Here is a 16,247-nt window from a genome sequence, read left to right on the forward strand (position 1 = left end):
GACACAGCAGTTGAAATTTATTAGGCAATAACAAAAATAAACATAAACATTCCACCGATGATAATTTCTAGGAAGATAAACAACTAATTTACAATTTATTATTTCGTTTTGTTTTCAATTCGAATGCGTTGCTCCGCGCAGAAAACATTCCCACCTATCACTTGTACGCTGCACTGGTTCTGGTTTTCGCAGCGTATGTTAAACTAATAATTAGAAGACGGCTTATCAGTGCGTCTATGCTATATTCTTGCCTAGTTGATGCTTATAAATAATTATATGTGAAAATTATTACTGTTCCTCTATAAATGAATAAATCTATGCAAATTTTATCTTAATTTTTCACTATACGTCATTTTCATTTTCTATTTGAATATTCAGATATGTTAGAGGGCGGCAAATTGAAGCTCCGCCCTGCACCCAGTGGCATGAACTCGAGCTACGTCACTCTACGTCACTCTACGTTTCACCTTCGTTTGCGATTCGGTTTTCCCAGCGCCATGCCAACTTTTTAATGCCCAATTACTTCTCCTCCTGCCTTCGCCGTTTCCAACCGAAATATAAAAATGCGGTAAAGTTTTGAACTTCCCTCATACTTTTGATTATGACCCACTTTAACAAACCTATTTCAAAAAACATCAATGTACTAACTAACTGATGAAGAAAATACAATTGTGAAATGCTCCAACTTTCATAACAGTTAACTTAGTCGCTGAACGCACCTGAATGTTACGCCAAGCCAACACTGTCTAAATTGTTTCAGTTTTATTAATTTATAAATCACGATACAGTAATAAATACAATTCAGTCAAAAATACAAGCAATACAATACTTAAAATATGAATATTACTTTCTTAATAGCATACAGCACCCGTGTCTTAGCCAGTTCAAAGAGTTACGTCAACAGACAGTCCGGCCTGTCTTCAGCTGTGTTTAAAATGTCAAATCCAAGAGTGTTAAGCACATCAACTTCAAAACAGCAATAATGAATTCACATTCTGAAGAAGCATTGGACTGTATCTTGGAACGAAAGTTTAATTGTTTTGTAGCTTTAGATAATATATCACTATCACATTGACTGGTGGAGGGCGAAATAGGACAATGGCACCCAGTCCCAGTCCTGAGAATGCAGGTTTCTGTCCTCATCAGTCATCTTCTTTTCCTTTCCAGTGTTGGGTTTACATTCACAAGAAATTTACAAACATTTATATTTTTTCCATAGTTTTGTGTTGTTTTCTCATTCATCTTTTGTCTGTGGGCAGCACAGTGGCGCAGTAGGTAGCACTGCTGCATCGCAGTTAGGAGCCCCGGGTTCTCTTCCTCGGTCCTCCCTGCGTGGAGTTTGCATGTTCTCCCCGTGTCTGCCTGGGTTTCCTCCCACAGTCCAAAGACATGCAGGTTAGGTGGATTGGCGATCCTAAATTGTGTTTGGTGTGTGTGCCCTGTGGTGGGCTGGTGCCCTGCCCGAGATTTGTTTTCTGCCTTGCGCCCTGGGATTGGCTCCATCAGATCCCCGTGACCCTGTGGTTAGGATATAGCGGGTTGGATAATGGATGGATTGAGATATCTAAAATACATTTTAAGATATGTAAAACTCATTTCATCATATCTTAAAATGGGTCTCTGCTCCTTTTCAGATATCATAAAATATATTTCAAGATATCTAAAATACAGTTTAAGATATCTTTAGAAAGACATTTACTTATTTCAGAATATCTCAAAAGCATTTTCAGGTATCTACAATACAATTTAAGATATCCGAAATACATTTCCAGATACTGTCTCTCAAAACAGCTTCCTGTCCATTTTCAGATATCTGAAAATGACTTCCTGTGTATTTAAAGATATCTGAAATACATTTTAATAGTTCCATTGAAAGAATAGGCATTTTTACAGGAAATGATTTTGAGATATCTTGAAATGCCTGATAGGTCAATTTAAGATATCTGAAAATTTGAAGCTATCTTGAAATGCAGGCACGGTTATTTTGAGATATTTAAAAATGTATATGAGATGCCTTGAAATCCATGTGAGATATCTCAAAATGTATTTCAGATATCTTAAAATGTAAAGGACATTTTATCTGAAATTCATTTTTAGATATCTCTAAATTCCATATGGTATATATTACAGTATGAACATATGAAACTCCTTTCTAAAGTGAAATTTAAAATTTTTTAAATTAAAAAAAAAAATCACTACCCCACTCTTGATTTCTAAAGAAGCGTATAGTAATAATAATTCCCAACATATCCTTTAACTCCACTCTGATTTCATGCTGTGTGACACTCCAAGAGAGTGAATACGTTTGGTGGCACTTTAAGTTAATTGACAAGCATTGCCTTGTAAAATATCACTATAGACCTTTGTGTTACACCAGTAAAGCATTTGGAGTGATTGTAAATCTGATAGTATCTGAAAGATGAGCTCATTTTTTTCTCCCAAAGATGGTCTGAGTGTGGATATTCCCAGAACATAAGACCTCAGGAAGCTGGGCCTTGATGACATTATCCCTTATGGACTCAGCATACAGTTAGGTCCATAAGTATTTGGACAGTAACATAATTTTCATAATTTTGGCTCTCTATGCCACCACAATGGATTTAAAATGAAGAAATAATGACATGATTTCCGCATTAACTTAAAGGGTTCAACAGAAATCTAGTATGAGCCCTTCAGGAATGACAGCCATTTTTATACAAGGCCCCCCATTTTCAGGTGCTCTGGTTTTTGGACAATTGACTGACAAGCTGTTCCATAGACAGGTGAGAGCAGGGCCTTCATTATTTCATTAACTATTAAGCAGGTGAAAGGTCTGGAGTTGATTCCAAGTGCGGAATTTACATTTGGGAGCCATCACTGTAAACTCTTAATATGAAGTCCAAAGAGCTAAAAACAGACCATCATTAGGCAGAGAAAACAAGACGAACCCTTTAGAGAGAAACATCAGAAACACCAGGAGAGGTCAAATCAACCAATATGGTGCATTCTTAAAGACGAGGAACACACTGATGAACTCAGCAATACTAGAAGGCCTGGACAACCATGGAATTTTGGATGATCACAGAATTCCACCCTTGGTGAAGAAAAAAACAATTCATGATATTCAGACAAACGAAAAACACTCCCTGGGAGATCAACCTATCATTGCCAAAGTCTACTATCAAGTAAAGACAGAGCGTTTACCACAACCTGCAAACCACTGGTAAACTTCTAGCATAGGAAGGACAGATTAAACTTTGCCAGAAAATATTTTTAAAAAGCCTGTGAAGGGTATGACGTTAATCTCCATCAAGCTCTACAAGCAGGTCCTCCAACTTGCAGGGAAAACGTGGGGTTTGGTGGCAGGATTGGCAACTCGGCAACTCTAACTGTTCCAGTGTGGTGCTGAGGTGTCACCCACTGCACTCGGGTCCCAATCCAGGTGGTTCAGTGTGTGGTGGGTGTGAATGCTCCCAATCTATCGAGTTTTGGAACAGTTTTCTTTGGGCAAATGAAATTAAGATCAATATATACCTGAATGATGGAAAGAGAGAAGAGTATGGAGAAGAGAAGGAGCGGCTCATCAGCTGTGAAACGTGGTGGTGGCTGTATTATGGCATGGGCATGCATGACTGCAAACAGAAGTCAATCACTAATAATAATAATACATAATTTATAATTTAAAACAATATAATTTATAATAATAATTTACTGGTGCCCTGGCCAGGGTTTGTTTCCTGCCTTGTGGCCTGTGTTGGCTGGGATTGGCTCCAGCAGACCCCTGTGACCCTGTAGTTGGGATATAGCGGGTTGGATAATGGATGGATGGACGGATAATAATTTATATAGCACCTTTCCCATGTGTTTATTGATGATATGACTGCTGGCAGAAGTAGCAGGATGAATTCTGAAGTGTCCAGGGCTCTACTGTCTGCTCAGACTCAGACAAACGCTGCACACCAGATAGGACGACACTTCACAGTGCAGATGGACAATGAGCCAAAACACACAGTGACAGCAAACCAAGTGCAGTGGAATATTCTTCAATGGCCAAGTCCATCAACTGACCTCAACCCAACTGGCCATGAATTTCACTTACTGAAGTTAAAACTGAAGGCAGGAAGTCCAGCAAACATGCAGCGCCTGAAGACAACTGCAGTAAAGGCCTGGCAAAGCATCACTAGAGTGGAAACCCAGCCTCTGGAGACGACCATACTTCCAGACCTCAGGCACTCATTGACTGGAAAGTATTTCAACGAAATATTGAAAACGATCATTATATTAATGACGATGTTAGTTTGTCCAAATACTTCTGAGCCCCTGAAAATGGGAGGACCATGTATAAAAATGGCTGTTTTTTTCTAAATGGCTTATACACCTTAAATTAAAACTGCAAGTCTACACTTCAATCTCCTCTTGATTGCTTCATTTCGAATCCACTGTGGTGGCACGCAGAGCCAAAATTATGAAAATTGTATCACTGACCAAATACTTGTGGGCCTAACTGTAGATGTATGTGATGCACACGTTTAAGCTGAATTGCAATGTGCTTTGCAGTGTGTGTCTTGTGAATAGTTCAGTTCACAAGCTGAGCAATTACAGCTGGATTGATTGGGTTAAAAAATGCATGCAAATGGATGCGACACTCTTCAAGCCTCAAATGTAACGCCATTACCTCAAGACATTTCAAATCAACACATTAAATTCATGCGGTTGCAGTACACCGTAAAGCCATGCAGAATGTTATGTGATTCATTGTATAACAGTGTATATTCTCCATATAGTGCCTGTCACTTAATGATATCGCTTGCAATCAGAGGATAGCGTCATGGTGGTAAGAGTGGACTTGCTGTACGTAATTTAAAGGGCTGCGCTTTGAATATTCACCACACTACACAACATCCAATGACTAAATCAAGTGATGTTCAAGTCTGCCATCCCAATGCTCTCCCCTGTGTTTGAAGTCAAAGATCTTTAGACATGTGACTGGCGCTATCTAGAGGTCAGTACATAATTAGTCTGCCTGGAGCAGTTGGCAAAGCTGGAAAGTCAGTGAGCTTCATCGGGAATTCATAGGTTTTAGGTACTCAATTGTTTTTTCCAAATTTAGTTAAGATATCTTACATCTGAAGAGTGACGTTTTCCTTGGGGATTCTCTTTATTTTTCTTCAAATACTTAATTGTGAAGGACAGTGCTGTAGGTAGCGTGGTGCTATCCCAGGACTCCGGCATTTTCTGTTCCCAAGCTGGGAAGCAGCGGGACGTGGACTGCTGGATTTGGGCTGCCTGCTAATCCCATGTAGCCATTAGCTATAATGGCAGAGTACTCGACTTGTTCTGTGATAGCTGGCCTTTTGCCCTCGTCACAGTGGTCTCCAAAGATGATGGAGGTGGGACACAAGCCTTGCTCAGAGATGCAGTTGATAGCAGTTGGGTAGACATCACTTTGCATTCTGGAGCCTTCACCACTGAGGCCAGCTTTGAAATGACCTCCCAGAAGGTCCACATTAAATTTGTCACCTGCCAGCAGTTGAATGGTGCCACTGATGTCCTTGTGGTTCACAGAAACATCTGTCTCCGCTTTAAGGCTATACTGCTCTTGAGGCCCACCTAAATCCTGAAATATAGAAACCACAGAATCATAAAGTTGACATGTACCTCTTAGGTCCCAACTTGAGGCAGATAAGGAGGCTAAAGGTGATGTATGCCAAGTGGCTCACTCATGGGGATATAAGCCTCTTACCAAAAAGATCTTGGGCATCCAATGGGCCAAGCTGCTGTGGCCTGGATCTGGCACTGGTGGCCAGAGGAGCTTCTGTAGGCTGGACATGGCAAAAAAAGCAAGAAAAAGTCATACATTTAGACAATGCATCAGGACAATTGAAACACAGCAAAGCTGTGAGAGATGTGGCTGGGCTTTGTGGAAAATGTCTTTAATTTTTACCCTCACATACATGGATTTTGGACAATATCCCCTCTTAGTTTCATTTTTTGATCTGTTATTACATACCCGTAATACACTTTAGATCTTGTATTGTTGTGTTAATTTCTAATGAGGCTCACTGTGAAATGTGCTACATGAAAGAAATAGACTGCAGATGTACAGATGTCCACATTGTCCTCAGTATGTCTTAAGCATTGATAGCTGCAGGTTAACTAATTAACTTTAGAGAACAAACTAGAGCCGAGCAGTGTGCCAGAAGAACGCAAGTGAGGACCTGTAATGCCTTTCGGTTGAACCATCGTCATCTCACCTTCCTCAGGTTCACTTGTGTTTCTGCAGTCTCCAAGCATCTTGGCCTGGTGTGCTGATGTGAGTTAACCTCCAGGACTGCACACTGGTACATGTCTCACATTTTTGTGGCATCAGCCAGCCAGTGTTTACCAAGGTTCAATTGTATGTTTAGTACAGTGCATTATTTTTACGTACGTGAAGTGTAAGTTCAAATGCCTCCAAAGCAGAGTTGCCCAAAGGACTACCACCCTTCTGGCATCTCCAGAGTCCTCACTAGCTGAACAGAGTCCAACAGACTGGGTTATGTAGTCAGCCTCAGTGTAGATGGGAGAGTGACCCACTGATCAACATGGCAGAGAGATCGTCCTACATCGGGCTCAGACTTAAACAGGAAAGGCCCTTTTGAAGTCAGTGTGGAAACAGATTTACTGATGTTGACTTTGCTGACGATCCTGTGATCTTTGCAGAGTCAATGGAGGCTCTGATCAGGGGGTCTCAAAAGACTGAAAAAGTAGTCTGAGTGTCTGGGCTTGCAAGTGTCCTGATAAAAACCAAGATCAGGCCCTTAATTACCCCTTGGGCACAGCCATCAGCAGTGTGCCTGTCTGCAGAGAGAGTGTCAACCTTGTTGAGAGGTTTACTTACCTCAGCAGTGACATTCATGTGTCTGGTGACTTTTCTTATGAAGTCAGTAGACAGATTGGGAGAGAATGGGGGGTCATGAGGTCACTGGAAAGGGGTGTGTGACACTCACAATATCTCTGCAAAAGGACGAAGGTCCAAGTCTTTAGAGTCCTGGTGCTTCATGTCTGGCTATATGGTTGAGACACATGGACACTATCCAGTGACCTGAGATGAAGACTGGACTCCTTTGGTACTGTGTCTCTTCAGAGTACGTCTGATTTGACTTTGTTTCAAATGAACAGTTGCTCACAGAGTCCCAAATGAGGCACATTACCTGCATTGTGAGGATGTGTTAGTTACGGCACTATGGCCATGTGGCATAATTCCCCCAAGGGTGATCCAGCTCACAGGTCCTCATTGTTGAGGATCTGAGCGGCTGGACCAGGCCAATGGGACGCCCACAGAACACCTGGCTGCAGCAGATAGATGATCATTTTTGGATGGTGGAACTGGTTTGCCTTAGGGGGTTGGCAACCAGCATCCCAAGCTGTTGCATTGTGTGTTGGGTGCGGCAATGTGCTGTAGCAGTGCAGGCTCCTCACCCTGACTTGACCTTTGGGAACAAAATGGTCACTAGGTGTCCTGCCAAGAGACAAAAATTAGCAATTCTATGGAATAAGGGATCAAGAGACGAAAAGTAGTAAGAACAACAGACCAGTATTCATTACCAGGATTTGTTCCAAATGAAAATGAATAGCCAAGAATAGCCAAGGGCACAAAATCCCAAAGATCCCACCTGATGTTTTGTATGAACCTGCATTCAAGGCCTAGCATAAGTTTATTTTTGTTTATGTAGTCAAGATTCTATAAAATTGTGTTATTATATTAATTCTGTTTTTAGATTGGCTTTATTATTGATGTGGTGTCTAATTTTATTATACCTTTGTGTTGGTTTCCTCTCACAGTTCAAAGACATGCACGTTAGGTGGACTGATGATTCTAAATTGGCTAATCCTAACTCTAACCCTAACCTCGTGTGTTTGTGTGTGTGTTTGTATGTGTGTTCACCTTGCAATGGGTTGTTCCTGTTCCTGGTTTGTTCTTGTCTTGCCTATGACCCTGCTTGGGTTGAAGCATGTTTGGAAGATGGATGGATGTTTTATGTTAAGGTTACTGTATATTTAATGCTTTGGTTATCTGCCCTGCCTCCTGTACGTGGAGCCTAAAGAGGCAAGGCCTTGTAATTAGGTGCTTTTCAGTACTGGCCCCAGCAGTACTTAAGCCAGAGGTCATTAACTCCTCTTCTGGTGGTCACCTCTTCCATTCAAAACTTACATCTCCATCTTCTGCACACAGGTCAATATTCCAATCATGAGCAGCAGTAGAGTCACAGTCAGCAGAATGGGAAATAGCACTGTCCATTGTTCATCTGCAAGACAAAGCAAGATGTGGTGTAGAAAGGTCACAGGTCTCTTTGGTCATTTGTTGTATCCTTCCTTACCATTAACATCAATCTTAACCAAAAGACTTGGCCCTGAAGTGCTCCCTCCATCTGTAATCGCCTCAGCAAAGAAAGTGTACACCTTATTCGGAAACAGTCCTTTAAGCAGAAGGCTATGAACAGAGCTGTTCACCATAATTGCTACAAATGAAAAAGGAGGAGAAGCTGGTCAGGTGGCCTTTATGCAGTGTGTACTGTCGATGAAACTAATGTCTGTCCCCCAAATTAATAACCACATTTTCTGCTATCCGACATGGGCTCTGGACAGAGTAGAACACAGAGCAGAAGAGATACGTTCAAAGAACCTCTAAGCTCCCACAGACCCACCATGGGAACATTTCCAAAACACTCCACTAACAGAGGGTTATTAGAAGTACTTGCATGAGAGATTGCTGTCCTTGCTGCTGTAGACAATTTTGTAGTTGCGGATAAAACCTCGACGCTCGTCCAGTGGGAGAGGCTTCCATGTCAAGTAAACACCCGATGTCTTAGCAGCTAGTGGTGTTAATGTTGGACCACAAGATGGTGCTGGGCAGAAGGGGAAAAAGAGAAATGCAGAGAGAGAGAGAGAGAAAGATTTTAATTTACAAAAAGTGATGGCAATTAAGTATGAAGACCTAGAAAGTCACTAGCCACCTCATAATGCTCCCCAGTTTGAAACCCTAAAAAAGAAACATGTGGAGGAGAAATGGAGTCAGGGCCCTGACCAGCCTGTAGCATTAGTCGTCTATTGAAATAAAACTCTTTGAATGGTGAAATACTGAGTGGATCTCTCAAGAATGTCACAGTAGGTCAGCGTTTCTCAACCTTTAAGTATTTGTGACCCGAGTTTTCATAACAGTTTTAATCGCGTCCCCCAACGTTCTTTTGAAAGGAGCCCTCTAGATAGATAGATAGATAAATAATACCAATTTGTTCTTTTTTAATTAATGATATATCATAGATGCATATTTTATTGTACCTACTTAACTTTTATCAACGTTTATCTAACTGTATATTTATTTTTCTAGAATCAAAATGTAGCTAAAGTTAATTTGTTTTGGTTTCAGTAGATGTATTTTTCATATTTTTGATGCTGGTTTCCTTTTTTTCACATCATCATGCCCCCCTTTTCGTTACTTCACGCACCCCTAGGGGTCCACCCCACAGGTTGAGAACCACTGCAGTAGGTGATGCCTTGAGCAAATGGTGATGGCGCTATAAAAGAATTGCATGAATCTCATGGCTCTGGAGTCCTGCTTGTGTGCTCATCCAAGAAGCGATCATCGAAGTAGATTGATTATCAGTTTGTGTGTAATGGCAAGAAGAACAGGTAGGGTGGACTTTATTATCCCAGCAGGAAATTTCTTTGCAGCAGAAAAATCTAGCAGTATAAGGCATTATTTTACAGATCCAAAAAAAATAGACAAAGACACAGCAGCTGACATCCGGTGTTGTTGTATACACACACCCTCGAGATTAGTACAAGGAAAAATAATTACCTTCAACAGTTCAGAAAGTAATAAATGAGAATTTAGCATTTAGCAGCAGTCCTACACATAACACGATACAAACTGCTTAAAGCTCTCAAAATAAAGGAGTTCTTGAATCTGTTGCTGTTTACCCTATGAAACTTAAATCTGCAGCCTGCTGGCAACAACTGAAATTTAGGAAAAAGTCGACAGAACAGAGTCAGCCTTCTTTCTGACCTGCTTGTAATGAAGTTCATTGTCATAGGCAAACCCATCATTTCACTGCTGATTTTTACAATGTTGTTAAGATGGTTTACATTCTTAAAGCTGAAGTTGCCAAACCAAAATATTGTAAGTGCCCAGGAGGACGGACGGGCAGCCTGGCTGAGATTGAGGAGGAATTCTTGACCATCCAGGAAGCCTTAATGGAAGGATGGCGAGATTGTAGGCACTAACTCTTATAATTGCTGTCCTTGCTGGGATACCAAGAGGAAGTATGAACTGCTGAGAGCTGGAAACCAGGAGCAGTTCATCGCCCAAATGAATACGTGGCAGTGTTCCTCGCAAGTAGTCCCAGTTTGGACACCCGCAGGGTAGCAAGGGAATTGGACTCGAGAAGAGCAGCTTTATGGGCGTCCTTGGGTGACAATAGAGGGCGCTGCCAAGGTAGGACTTCCCTGGTTTTCGTATGACCTGGAAGTGCTTATAACAAGCCATGATGTGCCACCTGTAATACTTCCTGGCACTGGCATAGCTGGTTGTCCCATGTAGTACTTTTTTAGGGGAGACACTTTTTAATAAACTTTAGTACTATACTTTTTAGGCTTTTTTGACAGTTTTGTTTGATAGGGCTTTGGCAAGCTAATATGTGTTATCTATGTCAAAACGGCACCATTTGTAATGCTGAAAAACTATTCGAAATGCATATGTTGCAAATTTATATTTTACAAATACGAATCTTGTCCAGTTTGCCGATTTACTCCGACCGAAGACTCTCTCCGACGATTTATTCCAATGGAAAGGGATGATCCCTTCAATCTCATTATAAATATTTAACCAAATTAAAATCATTCTGGAAAAAAATCTTTAAATGCCCATCAGACAGCCTCGGTGTCACAGTCTCTCCTAATTGTTTGGTGGGCTTGCAGAGGGGCTTAAAGTAGAGAAGGACAAACAAACTGTAATTGCCTTTACTGAACTATTGGCATGTAGACTTATCTAACTCAACTGGAAGAATCCTAACTCTCCTCTGTTAAGTCAGTGGGTGACTGATGTTATATACTTACTATACTATGTGAATTATGTGAATTTCCCCTTGGGATTAATAAAGTATCTATCTATCTATCTATCTATCTATCTATCTATCTATCTATCTATCTATCTATCTATCTATCTATCTATCTATCTACTATAATTCTCACTTAGAGGATCTGTGCAGAACTCTTTAAAAACACTGGGAGGACCTAATCAATAACATTTTAGAATACGCATTCAAATTGGGGGCAAAAGACTTCTCTCTCTTGACTACTCTCAATTGTTTTACTCGGGCTGTTGGCCTTCCTCTCTTTCTCATGGGTGGGGGTTGATTTGGATTTAGTTTTGGTAAGTTGTGACTGGATTGGATGGAATTTTGTTTGTTTTTAATAAATTCAATAAAAGATCAAAATATATATTTAAATATATTATTCTCTTGTTCTTGGATTTGTTCCTGCCTTGCGCCCTGCGTTGGCTGGGATTGGCTCTAGCAGATCTCCATGGTCCTGTGTTAGGATGTAGCGGATGCCACGTGTGCTATTATTCTGTGGGCAGTTTGCTGCCCCTTTGGGTGCATTGCAGGGAAGAAGGATACTGTAAATACACCTTTAAGGGGGAGGTCATAACTCGGTCAGGGCGGTTGGTGTTGAAAACGTAAAAACCAGAAAAGAAGGGGAGAAAGGGAGACATCTTGTGCTGAAGCAAACAGAAGAGACAAGGTAGCGCCAAGTAAAGTATCTACTGGAACAAGTTCTTTTTTTTTGAAGACTCAGCGACACAAGGGAGACGCGTCTCTGCAGACTTTTTCTTTGATTTTGCTGACGAATATCTTGGACCGGTAGGATCAAACTTTGTTGTTATCGGCTCGACGGCCGGCGTATTCCGGTAGGGTTTCTCTTTGCCCTGAACAATAAGGACAGTAAACCCATTTGGACAAACTGGTTTCTCTTATTTATGAACATCACGCGTTTAAACCAGAAAGGGGGGTTCGATTGCTATGTATTTATTTGTTTGTTTGTTTTTCTTTATATATGTAAAATAATATATGTGTTATTCTTTTGCTTCTTCTTTATTTGGTGACTAGCCATGTGCGCCCTACTACGTTGCGCGTGTTAAAGTTGTCTGTGAAGGGCTACCTGTTTAAACGTGGCTGCCAGTCATGAACTGGGCCCTTCGTCGCACAGCATTATGATTTTTTATAAGGGAAACAAAATTACAAAAAGAAAACCCTTGGACATTGATTCAATAGGAACGGCCCACTCGGAATCACTGTCCGAATAGTAATTATGTGGTGGTGTAGGAGCATTTCTGCTTCTGTCCGTTCACAGTCCGTCTCGTTTTCACGATGCTGTTGTTTCCTCTCACGATCTCTTCTCAACTTTTCTCCAATCTCGCAGGTTGCTTTGTGGCAATCCAAAGAGTAAGGCAATATACACGGAGCAATGGTTATAAAAGGGGGACACATAGGTATCCAGGCTCTTTAAAGCATAAATAGGGATCACTTCACTGACATGTGAGCAAGCCACGGTACAACTGTGAGGCGCGCAGCACTCGCCGGCTACAACGTAACAATAATAATTTCCAGAACATGCTGTTACGTTGCCATTCATTTTACCCACTGTCTTTCTTTCATATGTTACGTAGACACATACCTTTTATCTTCGGCAATCTCATTCTCTAACCAGGCCTCAGGAGCTAACTAGCGTAACACTGTCCACCACCCCTTTCGTTATTCCGACACATTGTTGACATCCATCAGTAATAACGTACTAAACTGGAAGGTGGTCTACGCATTCATGGAATTCACGGACAAACAAAGATCAAGATCTAAATGAAGATCTCTTTAGTTAATTTAAAGCACAACAATTTGTTTAGTTTGAATGTCTGTGTTTTGAGGTGTGACTGGCGTACTACAGTCTTCAGTAGTGTAAGCCTGGAGGAGATTCTTAATGCAACGCCTATGTTTTAGCTGTCTCTCTACTGCCATCTAGTGCTTCTTCTTCAAATTCATTTGCGGACAAACAAAGATCAAGATCTAAATTAAGATCTCTTTAGTTAATTTAAAGCACAACAATTTGTTTAGTTTGAATGTCTGTGTTTTGAGGTGTGACTGGCATACTACAGTCTTCAGTAGTATAAGCCTGGAGGAGATTCTTAATGCAACGCCTATGTTTTAGCTGTCTCTCTACTGCCATCTAGTGCTTCTTCTAATTCATTTGCGGACAAACAAAGATCAAGACCCAAATGAAGATTATATATAGAGATATGGCTTGTTGTTAATGCTAAGCTGGGACTGGTGCTGGGGGCCAATAAAAGGACAAGCGTTGGTCACGTTGCCCGATAGATTTTAGATATTGAACTGCTTTATACTAGCAGTGCTCTAATCGTTCTGTAACTTGGGGTTTAGTGTTCGCCCGGGGTTTGTGGTACAAGGATATAGAGGGTTGGATAATGGATGGATGGATATTATTCTCTCAATCTCAAGATGAAGTGAACAAAAGAGAGCGATGCTGCTTTTAGAAAAAAGAAAAAGGCGAGGGAAGAAGTAATTAGAAAGAATGAAGGGGCATTATTGAAATACCTCAATCGTAATTAATAATTTAAAATGTAGTTAAAATTTTCGTCCTTCTCATTTTTTCTATGATATGTGTTCCATTTTATTTTGTAAGAGGAGTGCGGGTGGCAAATTCAAAGAACGTCCCAGGTGGCATAAACTCTAGCTATGCCACTGTTGCCGGGTCCCGCTTAAAAGGAGCCCACCACCATGCCTCATGGAGTCAGAGTCGGTAGGGCAGCGGGTGACACTTACTGGGGGACAGAAGGAGTGAGAAGAGAGACAGAGAGAGAGATTATTGAAATCTTGGGGCAGACAGCTGGGACCATTGCCCTGCCAGGACGCCTGGCGAACGGAAAGACTGGGAGTGAGGCAATATCTCCCCTGGGACGCAAGAAGGCAGCCCCCCTGAATTACATCAGGGTCACGGGTTTTGATGTTGGAGGCTCAACCCAGAGCACATGCAGGTGCAATATAAAAGAGGTCGCCTCACTCCATTCAGGGAGCCGGAGTCGGGAGGCAGAGGACAGAGCTGGTGAGGACAAGAGTGGGGGCAGAAGAATAAGAAAAAGGAGAAGAAAAGAAAAGGAAAAGTAAAAAAGGACGAACTTATTGGTTGTTGGGGATTGTGCACTGTGTGCTGTATATGAATAAGGAAGAGCAATTAAAGTGTATGCTTTTGGACATTGTGAGTCTGCGTCTCTGTCTGTGGTACAGGCTGGCATCTTTCACAATCTATATATTGGCTGTATTCATTGTTATATTTCAACTGTGTGCATTAAAAAATTGTTATTTACACCCGGAGTGGTGTTGCGTCTCGTGTGTCTTGTGTGTGGCTCCCCCTGCTGCTCACAGAGATTCAATAAAGAACTTAAAAAATGGTGTCATTATGGTTTTCTAAGAAAGAAAAGCCCCTTCCTACAAATGTGTCCTGTGCTAAGATCTAAGCTTTGTCTGTTGTCAGCGGTTGGCCCCTGATATTTGCACTGCTGCACAGTAAAGACAGGAGCACCAGAGATCCCCCACCATATCTTTTGTCTTAGAAATGATCACACCGTTAAACAAACTCATCCGCAGGCCTGTGGCTGTCTTTGTTATCTTGTAAAAGAGGAGCGTAATGCAGAGTTTGTAAAGGAGTCGTTGGACAGGCGAGGGCAGTAACACTGTAATAATACATCAGCCAAAGCCCAAGGGCACAAGAAAAAAAATCTAAAGTCCTAAGCAGGCACAAGATCAGTTAGCAACACGAATGAAAGAAGTTGCCTTCATCAGAGGAAGACACTAAGGTTTTGGAAAGGCAGCTGTGGTGACATCATGCATAAACATAAATCATGTCCCTGAACAGTAAACAGGCCAGGGCCGATCACCTCGGGCAGCACTTTGTCATCTAACTGTTAAGGGGATGGTGCCTTGAAAACATGACTTGTCTTAGGTGGTATTTTTTTAACATTGGTCCTGACATGTGGGATATGAGAGGAAATCTAAGGTACTTGTAAGCATGCAGTTCAAAACTACTCAGTGTTATTGTCCCAAGAGGGCGATTCAGTTTGCAGAGAGACTACAATGTAACATGTAATCCATATTGTGACCTGTAGGGGGAGACAATAAGCCTCCACCTAGCCCCAAATACAATGGCAACAAAACGCACGTTCCAGGTTCAACAAAAACTCTTCAACAAATACCTTCACACAGGGTATTCTCAAGCACAATCACTTCTTCTTTCACTTGCTTTCACTCCTTCCACTCCTCCAGCTAGGCCTCCTCCTGACTCAGACTCCCCGAGTGGAGGTGAGGTGACTCCTTTTCTACAAGACCCAGGAGTAATTGCTAGGGCATAACTTGGGGGATGCACTTCTGGGTCAGGTTGAAGCTCCCCAAATTAGGGAGAGCTTCTTTCACTTGCACCCAGGGACAATGACAGGGTTGTGTTTCGACACTACAAGTCCCCATAATACCCTGCAGGTGTCCATATTGGGAGCTGACTGGAGAAGCACTGCCGCATCCTGTGTTGGAGGATACACTGTCCCAGTCCACTACACTCCAACTGCCCCGACTGGGATAGGAAACATTAGGTAGCTTTTTTCATTACACTGTCTATCCATTATGGCCTCCCGGCCATATAATAATATATAATAATACAACCCAGTCAGGACACCAGTCCTTCGATGTCTCCAATCACAACATCAACAAAGAACACAACCATCAAACCTAAACTTTGTACAAATTAATAAAAAATGGCAGCAAACATAATGCTTGTGGTACAATATCAAATTCTGCATATTACACATAAAAAAATTAAACCTATATGAAGACTTGAGTAATGGTTGATGCAAAAGATGGGTGGTCATCCCATGATTTAAGAGTGTGAATGTTTATTACGATGAATCTTATTAAGAAGATTAACAGCAGCTGGGATGAAGGGGTATTTGAACTGATTGCTTTTCATGTTTGAATCCTATGAGCTGATTGCAACAAATGGAACTGGGAATGTAGGGGGTGACATTCATGTATGTAATTTATTGCTATTTTGGTTGTTTTTGAGTAATTATGTGTTGTATGTCTACATAATTTATATTATGTTTATTATTGTGTACTGTCCCTTATCTATACTAATAAAAGGCAAAGCCCTCACTGACTCATCACTAATTC

General features: G+C 41.3%; 1 protein-coding gene across 1 annotated transcript in view; it reads right to left on the bottom strand.

The window, feature by feature from the left end:
- Positions 1-5,151: 5,151 nt before the first annotated feature.
- Positions 5,152-16,247, bottom strand: part of LOC120537720 (interleukin-6 receptor subunit beta-like) — a 109,028-nt gene continuing 97,932 nt past the window's right edge. Inside the window, exons 11-15 of the mRNA XM_039766872.1 lie at positions 8,721-8,867; positions 8,340-8,480; positions 8,174-8,267; positions 5,723-5,801; positions 5,152-5,596 (exon numbers count right to left, since the gene is read on the bottom strand). Of these exons, the coding sequence (XP_039622806.1) occupies positions 5,192-5,596; positions 5,723-5,801; positions 8,174-8,267; positions 8,340-8,480; positions 8,721-8,867 (866 nt within the window). The 3' untranslated portion in view covers positions 5,152-5,191. The remainder of the gene's footprint in view (positions 5,597-5,722; positions 5,802-8,173; positions 8,268-8,339; positions 8,481-8,720; positions 8,868-16,247) is intronic.

This window comes from Polypterus senegalus, chromosome 10 (assembly GCF_016835505.1).
Source record: "Polypterus senegalus isolate Bchr_013 chromosome 10, ASM1683550v1, whole genome shotgun sequence".
NCBI classification, from domain to species: Eukaryota; Metazoa; Chordata; class Cladistia; order Polypteriformes; family Polypteridae; genus Polypterus; species Polypterus senegalus.